Genomic DNA, 9909 nt, shown 5'->3' on the forward strand with positions numbered 1-9909 from the left:
TCCCTGCAGAAGCCGAGAGGGGAGAGAAGCACCAGGGCCCTGACCCTGTGTTGTGTATGTGGTTGTCATGGTTTTTGTTCCTATGGCAACTGAGTTAGTTTATTAGGGGATAGCCCGGCCGGCTTCGGCTGGTTGGGTGAGCTCTGTATATGTAAATAAAATGGTAATTTTGTTAGGTGTCTGCTCTCTGGCCTCATGTGCTTTCTCCTAAACCGGCTGCCCCCAAGGATATAACACCCTGGTCCCTGCAGAAGCCGGGAGGGGAGAGAAGCACCAGGGCCCCGACCCTGGTTCCCTGCAGAAGCCGAGAGGGGAGAGAAGCACCAGGGCCCTGACCCTGGTCCCTGCAGAAGCCAGGAGGGGAGAGAAGCACCAGGGCCCCGACCGTGGTTCCCTGCAGAAGCCGAGAGGGGAGAGAAGCTCCAGGGCCCTGACCCTGGTTCCCTGCAGAAGCCAGGAGGGGAGAGAAACACCAGGGCCCCGACCGTGGTTCCCTGCAGAAGCCGAGAGGGGAGAGAAGCTCCAGGGCCCTGACCCTGGTCCCTGCAGAAGCCGGGAGGGGAGAGAAGCACCAGAGCCCCGACCCTGGTCCCTGGAGAAGCCGGAAGGGGAGAAAAGCACCAGGGCCCTGACCCTGGTCCCTGCAGAAGCCGGGAGGGGAGAGAAGCACCAGGGCCCCGACCCTGGTCCCTGGAGAAGCTGGGAGGGGAGAGAAGCACCAGGGCCCCGACCCTGGTCCCAGTAGAAGCCGGGAGGGGAGAGAAGCACCAGGGCCCTGACCCTGGTTCCCTGCAGAAGCCGAGAGGGGAGAGAAGCACCAGGGCCCTGACCCTGGTCCCTGCAGAAGCCAGGAGGGGAGAGAAGCACCAGGGCCCCTACCGTGGTTCCCTGCAGAAGCCGAGAGGGGAGAAAAGCTCCAGGGCCCTGACCCTGTGTTGTGTATGTGGTTGTCATGGTTTTTGTTCCTATGGCAACTGAGTTAGTTTATTAGGGGATAGCCCGGCCGGCTTCGGCTGGTTGGGTGAGCTCTGTGTATGTAAATAAAATGGTAATTTTGTTAGGTGTCTGCTCTCTGGCCTCATGTGATTTCTCCTAAACCGGCTGCCCCCAAGGATATAACACCCTGGTCCCTGCAGAAGCCGGGAGGGGAGAGAAGCACCACGGCCCTGACCCTGGTTCCCTGCAGAAGCCGGGAGGGGAGAGAAGCACCACGGCCCTGACCCTGGTCCCTGCCGAAGACGAGAGGGGAGAGAAGCACCAGGGCCCCGACCCTGGTTCCCTGCAGAAGCCGGGAGGGGAGAGAAGCACCAGGGCCCCGACCCTGGTCCCTGCAGAAGCTGGGAGGGGAGAGAAGCACCAGGGCCCTGACCCTGGTCCCTGCAGAAGCCAGGAGGGGAAAGAAGTACCAGGGCCCTGACCCTGGTCCCTGCAGAAGCCGAGAGGGGAGAGAAGCACCAGGGCCCTGACCCTGGTCCCTGCAGAAGCCGAGAGGGGAGAGAAGCACCAGGGCCCCGACCCTGGTTCCCTGCAGAAGCTGGGAGGGGAGAGAAGCACCAGGGCCCCGACCCTGGTCCCTGCAGAACCGGGAGGGGAGAGAAGCACCAGGGCCCTGACCCTGGTTCCCTGCAGAAGCCGGGAGGGGAGAGAAGCACCAGGGCCCCGACCCTGGTTCCCTGCAGAAGCCAGGAGGGGAAAGAAGCACCACGGCCCTGACCCTGGTCCCTGCCGAAGCCGAGAGGGGAGAGAAGCACCAGGGCCCCGACCCTGGTTCCCTGCAGAAGCCGGGAGGGGAGAGAAGCACCAGGGCCCTGACCCTGGTCCCTGCAGAAGCTGGGAGGGGAGAGAAGCACCAGGGCCCTGACCCTGTGTTGTGTATGTGGTTGTCATGGTTTTTGTTCCTATGGCAACTGAGTTAGTTTATTAGGGGATAGCCCGGCCGGCTTCGGCTGGTTGGGTGAGCTCTGTATATGTAAATAAAATGGTAATTTTGTTAGGTGTCTCCTCTCTGGCCTCAAGTGATTTATTCCTAAACCGGCTGCCCCCAAGGATATAACACCCTGGTCCCTGCAGAAGCCGGGAGGGGAGAGAAGCACCAGGGCCCCGACCCTGGTTCCCTGAAGAAGCTGGGAGGTGGGAGAAGAACCAGGGCCCTGACCCTGGTCCCTGCAGAAGCCGAGAGGGGAGAGAAGCAGCAGGGGCCTGACCCTGGTCCCTGGAGAAGCCGGGAGGGGAGAAAAGCACCAGGGCTCTGACCCTGGTCCCTGCAGAAGCTGGGAGGGGAGAAAAGCACCAGGGCCCTGACCCTGGTCCCTGCAGAAGCCGGGACGGGAGAGAAGCACCAGGGCCCTGACTCTGGTCCCTGCAGAAGCTGGGAGGGGAGAAAAGCACCAGGGCCCTGACCCTGGTCCCTGCAGAAGCCGGGAGGGGAGAGAAGCACCAGGGCCCGGACCCTGGTCCCTGCAGAAGCTGGGAGGTGGGAGAAGAACCAGGGCCCTGACCCTGGTCCCTGTAGAAGCTGGGAGGGGAGAGAAGCTCCAGGGCCCTGACCCTGTGTTGTGTATGTGGTTGTCATGGTTTTTGTTCCTATGGCAACTGAGTTAGTTTATTAGGGGATAGCGAGGCCGGGTTCGGCTGGCTGGGTGATGTCTGTATATGTAACCCTTCTGCTGAGCCAAAACGATAGCAGCAAGGGCCAGGTTCAATACATAGGGGTCCCTTCCCCACAACATAATGCAAAACCAGCTCGAGCCCCCACCCAGTGACCTGGGAAAATCTTACACACACCCCTGGGCTCCTCGAGGAGGCAATACTTCCCCTCTCGCAAGCACAGACTCTTGGTGTAACAGAAAAGATTTAATTACCTGATAAACAACAAGCATTAAATTGGGAAAATACCTCAGCTAGAGTTCATAGGTCAAACCGTGAGCAAAGACCCACCCCAGCAAATTGGGCCGTGTCCTTCTCTCTGGGCCCTTGAGTCCAGCAACCCCCAAATCACCCACAGTCCCCAAAGTCCCACAATCCCAAAAGTCTCTGTCCCAGGTCAGTGCAGCCCCAGAGTTCAAAAGTCTCTCTGCAGAGGTCCCGCTCCCCAGCCTGGGTAGAAAGGGGCACCTTACATGGTTTCGGGGCCAACTGCCCTGCCTCTTCGTAGGGTTCTGATTCCACTAGTCATCCCTGCAAACAGCTCAGCTCCGCTTGCTCTGTGGGCTGCTCCACTCTGCCAGCTGCTCTGGTCCACCAGCTGTCCTGTGAGCCACTCCAGCCATCCTCACGAGCTGCTTGGCTCCACTCACCCAGTGGCTGCACCAACTGCTCCACTCCACCCTGCCAGCTGCTCTTCTCCACGGTATTGCTTCAGGCTCCCCCACTCATCAGCACAGTACTCTCAGCTCAGCAAGTCCAGCTCTTCAGTGATTTCAGCTCATAGTAGGGGAGCCCCAGTGTCAGTGAGTTCAGCTCAGTAACCTGTATCTAGATTCTTAAGGGAATCAAAAATTAACTCTGACATTCCACAGTGAAGAGAGAGGCATAGGTGGAACTAGTGCTTCTGGCTCACACAAGGAGCCTGCACCACCAAGTACAGAGGTCTATCCCCAGCCTCTCTCCCCTCAATGGGTTTTGGAACCCATGTGCCCCATCTAGCAAGCGCTATCCAGCTGACAATGAAACCCCCCATCACAAGACAATTTTTGTAGTTCCCATTTACCCAATCAGGGTGACAACATTTCATTCCTCCTGCCCCAATAACAAAGAAATTGGGGATCCCACAGCGGTGAAAATAGCCATCCCAGGCTGCTGTGTGCTATGCTAATGGGAGTGGGAGTGCCAATGCAAATAATTGAAATACCAATGCGAATACATAAAACTTCATTCTGCACTCCCCATAATTTACCACCAGATGTCAGGGTAGAGCTCATCCTGACTCTGCTTACATATATGTAAATAAAATGGTAATTTCGTTAGGCAGGGCCGCCCAGAGGATTCTCGGGGCCCGGGGTCTTTGGCAGCGGGGAGCCCTTCCGTTCCGGGACCCGCCGCCAAAGTGTCTCGAAGACCCGCAGCGGGCCCCCCTGCCGCCGAAGCATAGCCCGGTCTTCGGCGGCAGGGGGCCCCCACCGCGGGTTTCCGGGGCACTTCGGCGGTGGGTCCCAGAATGGAAGGGCCCCCCGCCGCCAAAGACCAAGCGGCGAGTCCCGCTTCGGCGCTAATTCGCCGGCAGGGGGCCCTTCCCCCCAGAGCGGAAGGACCCCCGCTTTCTTGACCTCCAGGGCCCCCTAGGGCCGGCCGGGGCGGAACACGGCCATGTGCACCTCGACCCGCGGCGCCCGGCCCCGGCGGCTGGAAGACCTCGAGGAGTAGCTCCTCCAAGCGGCGGCGGGCATCCGCCTCCTCCTCGGGTTGGGGCTACATGATCACCTCCACCAGGGCGGCTGGCGCGCCGCGGCTCTGGGCGGCGCGGGGCTGGGCAGCCGGCTCAGGCTGCCAGAGCGCCGGGCCACGGGCAGCACCCGGTGGGCGAAGGAGCTGAGCGCGGCCTGGGCGCGGTCCGGCTCCCACGTCTCCCCGGCCAGCAGCAGCACCTGCGTCCGCTGCACCACGGCCTGGAACTCCCCGTCTGGGCTCGCCCCGGGCTCGGCGCCGACTGCCAGCTCCAGGGCCCCCCAAAAACTCTCGTGGGGGCCCCTGTGGGGCCCGGGGCCTGGGGCAAATTGCCCCTCTTGCCCCCCCCTCTGGGCGGCCCTGCGTTTAGAACCTCACCAGGAGTCACCCCGAGAGCGGGGGAGTGTCCAGAACTGAGCCCTGGAGGCGCGATTCCTGGGCCCCTGCGCTGAGCACTGTGCTGCAAGACTGAACAACACAAAGATTTAACGTCGTGGTATAATTACGTTAACTCAGTGCAAACACAGTCACAAGTCAACCTGGAGCAGGTACAGAGAAGGGCTACTAGGATGATCCGAGGAATGGAAAACCTGCCTTATGAAGGGAGACTCAAAGAGCTTGGCTTGTTTAGCTTAACCAAAGGCGGCTGAGGGGAGATATGATTGCTCTCTATAAATATATCAGAGGAATAAATATCAGGGAGGGAGAGGAACTATTTAAGCTCAGTACCAATGTGGACACAAGAACAAATGGATATAAACTGGCCATCAGGAAGTTTAGACTTGAAATTAGACAAAGGTTTCTAACCATTAGAGGAGTGAAGTTCTGGAACAGCCTTCCAAGGGGAGCAGTGGGGGCAAAAGACATATCTGGCTTCAAGACTAAGCTTGACAAGTTTATGGAGGGGATGGGATAGCCTAATTTTGGCAATTAATTGATCTTTGACTATTAGCGGTAAATATGCCCAGTGGTCTGTGATGGGATGTTAGATGAGGTGGGATCTGAGTTACTGCAGAGAATTCTTTCCTGGGTGCTGGCTGGTGAGTCTTGCCCACATACTCGGGATTTAACTGATCGCCATATTTGGGGTCGGGAAGGAATTTTCCTCCAGGGCAGATTGGCAGAGGCCCTGGGGGTTTTTCACCTTCCTCTGCAGCGTGGGGCACAGGTCACTTGCTGGAGGATTCTCTGCACCTTGAAGTCTTTAAACCACGATTTGAGGACTTCAATAGCTCAGACATAGGTTAGGGGGGAGTTACGGGAGTGGGTGGGTGAGATTCTGTGGCCTGCATTGTGCAGGAGGTCAGACTAGATGATCATAATGGTCCCTTCTGACCTCAAAGTCTCTGACTCTCTAAGTCTCTGGCCCCCAGAGGCTGCTCACTGACCTAGTCTCATTTATCCCTCAGATCTTTGCCTGCCTGCTACAAGAAGCCTTTATCTCAACCTCCCTGGCAGCAGCCTCTGTTCCAGGCTCAGACACAATATCCCCGACTCTGCTCATTTCCACGTGGGGCTAGGAACACAGGGATTTCTGCCCCAGATCAGCTGGGTGTGATGCCGGTCTGGTCTGGGCCAGAAATCCCTGTGTTCCCAGCGAGCATACAGTCAGTGCTCGGGCTGAGAGCCTTGCATATCTTTGTTAATTGTTGGCACAGGGAGTGGAAAGCAAGGCGAGGAGAGGCCCTGGTAACTGGGAAGGGCTGAGTGCCCACGGACACAAGGGAGGCAGTCTGGCCTTGCAGCTAGGTGTGACCCAGACATGCCCGGGCAGGTATGTCCCACCTGTGTGTGATGGCGTGGGGGTCTCTGAGCACTAGCGGTTGGCAGGAGCACTGGGAGATGTTTGCATGAGAAGCATTTTTAGAGTTATGCAAGATTGGGTCCAAAACTATTGGAGGTGAAACACGTCACCTGCAGGGGGGTGAGTCTCGGAGCTGACTCAGTCCACACTGAGAACAAGTGACATCCGCATCTGCGGCCCCACCCCAGCCCTGGGTGTACAGCCTGGACCAGCTACAGGTACGAGCACCAACCAAGACCCCCAAGGAAAGACGCTGCGCAGGAGCCATCAGAGCTGAAGTGAATGAAATGCCCTAACTAGGAAAAGAGGCACAAGCCTGGGACCGTATCAGAGAATTAAAAGGGGCACAAGATGGGATCCATTAAGGGGCAGATACTCTGGCAGGTGAATCCCAGCTGCCTGGCCCGGCCAAGCCGTAGAGACAGCCCAGGGGGTGAGAATACCCCCTTGCTAACAAGGACAGGCTCGAGACTGCATCTTCCTCTTTTCCCTACGACCAGTTTCCAAATCCTTTGACTTGCTTTTATCTGAACCTTCAATTCAAGCTTTGTGAAATAAATGTCACTTTAGTTTTACCACAGAGACGTCCAGGTACCTTGTGCTACGGGAGCCAGCGGGTCGGTGTGCACGGCGGGGGGCAGGAGACGGGCCTGGGCACGCGAGGGTAATGAAATGGGCTGCGTGTGCCTTGCTGGCCTGCCAGCGGAGGGGCCGAGCGGGGCCTGCAGTCCGTGCCTTTGGGAGAACGTCCCAGCCCCCACCCTCCCTCTGGCTGTGAGCAGGTGGGGGTGATTCCCCACAGACACCTCAGTTAACGCTGAGAAGTGTCACAGCAGCTCTGTGTCCCTCCCCGCGCTGTGCCTGCCTCAGCCATGTACACTGGGAGCCCAGCCCTTGGGGCAGGCAGGCCTGTCCCGCCCTGGGTCTGGGCAGCGCAATGGGACCCCGGCTGGGGCACCAGAGTGATGCTAAGCAATGCAGGAGAAAGGGGGATGCTCAGCACTGAGCCCCGCCTGAGTGGATTTCCATGGAACCAGCAGGAGGCACTTCGCCCCCCAGGCACCCGCCCAGCCCAACGCCAAGCGCCCATTGCAACCCACACAGGCATTAGAGCGTCTTCCTAAAAGGCTGCAGGAGCCCTTCGCAATGGAAAGTGTTGCAACCTGCAAAGCGGGTTGCTGCCAGCTCCGTGTCTGTACCCTGACGGGCCTGATGCCAGCGTACAGCTAGACGGGGACCGGGGTTAGCCTGAGTGACGTTAGCAGCAGCCTGTACACCAGGCACAGGGCACCCTACAGTGAGAGGAACTGGTTAGGGGGAGGGGCTGTAACCGGGCGCCCTGGCATGGGAAACTCAGGCTGCAGCGGTGGGTTAGATTGTGCAGCCTTCCAGGGGAAGCTGCTGGACCCCTGTGCGGTGCCTCCTGGAGCCCAGGGGAAGGGACCCTCATAATCTGGGCTGCTCCAGGGGCCAGAACTGCCCCATGTGTAATATAGAGCAGCCCTGGGGCTCTGAGTTACTGCAGCCTCCCCTGGGTTGCCTATGGCCTGCAGCACGAGCCAGAATGGCCAAAGTGGCATGTACTATGCCCCCCCGCACACACACGCACCTTCTGCCCCAACGGGCTCCTACCCACCCTGCCCCCCAGCTCCTGGCTGGCTGTTGCAATTCCTCGCCTTTGCCAGACCCTGCCGTGGGGCACGAGGCCAAGGCGGGCAGGACCCCCAGCTCCTGGGACATTTGAACAAATCACTAGACGGTCACTGTGGAATAGATCTGCCTTGGCAAGGACAGTGGCTGGACCTAACACAGCTTCCCCATCCATGCCAGAGGGACTGAGCAATCCCGGGTGGCTGGTGGGAGGCTTGTGCCCGGGAATACAGCCAGTGGCTGAGGCGTACACGGGAATCCCACGACACACAGCTCCCCCTGGGGAACCAGCACCAGGGAGCCACCTTCCCAAGGCGCCGGCCAGCCCCAGTCACCCGCTTTGCTGGCACTTTACTCCCCGTTTTAAATGCACCTGCCCTTTAATTTCATTGTTCCGAGATGGGCTGACTAGGAGCTGAGCGGCCCAAACAGAGGGGAGCTCAGCTGCAGAGCCAAGCGCTGCAGTACCAACCCCCCTCGCTCAAACAGCAGGAGCCAGGCCGCACCGTCGCCAGAGAATTCAAACCCAGTCACGGGGGGGTTCTGCTGATCTGCCTGCTGGGGTCTGCGCCGGCGGGGATCCCCTTTCCAGGCTGCTCTCTGAACCCCTTTGTAACCAATGCTGAGACCCCCCTGCGATCGCAGGACTCTGGCTGCTCTGAGCCTGCCAGAATCCTTATTATCTTCTGCTTCCAGGCCTAGCAGACCCCGGGGCCAAAACGAGGAATGCTGGAGCTCCTGACCCTGCATCGGGGCAGGGGCTCAGAGCCAGCACCTGGAGGGGCATTTGGAGAGGGTCCTGATTGCACCAGACTTGAGCCCCACTTAGACAGCCGAGAGGTCAAAGGTCACTCGTGAAGCAATGCTGCCAACTGTGACCATCCCCTCCCCAGCCAGAGAGCTCAGGGCTGGAGCTGGACTGGGGAACCCCGATAGGGGAGGTGAGGGGGCTTCCTGGACCTGAGAGAGGTCCTAGGAGCATGTGCAGTGTGAGTGTGAGAGTTGGGGGGGGGAGTCGTCTCTGACCTTAATCCTGGGGCAGCCTGTCTGAACCCCAAGCTCCTCATCCCCAGCCCTGCCCCATCCCAGGGCCTGCACCCCCAGCACCCCAACCCTGAGCCCCCTACTGCACTGTGAACCCCTCCTCCCCAGCCTCACCCCAGAGCCCTCACCTGAGGGGAAAAACATGCAACTTAAATTTGGCAGTGTTTGGGGTATGATCGTGTTTAGTACAATATGGATTATTTTACACCCTTTAATGTCTATAATTGGTTGTATACAGGTGTTACGAAGTGGGACTGTTCTTAATGTTTTCTCTGAATACTGTGTGGATGCCTCGGTTTCCCCCATGCATTTCTTAAGGATCTAGGTGGTGGGATAAGGGGGTGTGATTATTGTAGACACCGTGTCTCCGGGCAACTGATGACCTGGGCCGCTCTCCTGCAAGGTACCAACTGAAGGCGTTGGAGAACAAAGAGATCCGGTGGCCTCCTAATGCCTGGAAAAGAGTCAAAGGCCAGAGGAGGGGCTGGAGGGAGTGTCAGTGCCTGTGCGGACTCCCGGGAAGCGCACGGTGTGGAAGGGGATGCTGGGATGTTCTGAAACTACTTAATCCAAAGCCTGTCAGGACTCTGGGGGAGCCTTCTCTCTCTGAGCATACTGTCTCCAGGGCAAGAAGCTTACACCTTCCTGGATCTGACCTCAGAGCATTCAGCATTCCCTTGTACACCGTGCGCTTCCCGCAGTGAGTCCGCACAGGCAGGGCTCCTGGGGAAGTGAGAGGTCCCTGCACCTCAACTCTGCAGTCAGACATGACTCTCAGCCAGCCGGTAAAACAGGTGGTTTATTAGATGACAGGATCATAGTCCAAAACAGAGCGTGTAGGTGCAGAAAACAGGACCCCCTCAGTCAGGTCCATCTTGGGGGGTGGGGAGCCCAGACCCAAGATCTGGGTCTCTCCCATTTCCCCAGCCAGCTCCAAACTGACACTCCCTCCAGCCCCTCCTCTGGCCTTTGTCTCTTTTCCGGACAAGGAGGCCACCTGATCTCTTTGTTCTCCAACACCTTCAGTT

The 9909-nt window shown here is 58.7% G+C and overlaps 1 protein-coding gene across 1 annotated transcript in view; it reads right to left on the bottom strand.

Annotated features, from left to right (window-relative positions):
* The window catches only part of LOC123356583, a 61155-nt gene extending 51505 nt beyond the window's left edge, over positions 1-9650 (bottom strand). Inside the window, exons 1-2 of the mRNA XM_044999949.1 lie at positions 9538-9650; positions 4487-4686 (exon numbers count right to left, since the gene is read on the bottom strand). Coding sequence (XP_044855884.1) covers positions 4487-4686; positions 9538-9650 — 313 coding nt within the window. The remainder of the gene's footprint in view (positions 1-4486; positions 4687-9537) is intronic.
* Positions 9651-9909: the final 259 nt, after the last annotated feature.

This window comes from Mauremys mutica, chromosome 25 (assembly GCF_020497125.1).
Source record: "Mauremys mutica isolate MM-2020 ecotype Southern chromosome 25, ASM2049712v1, whole genome shotgun sequence".
Taxonomy (NCBI): domain Eukaryota; kingdom Metazoa; phylum Chordata; order Testudines; family Geoemydidae; genus Mauremys; species Mauremys mutica.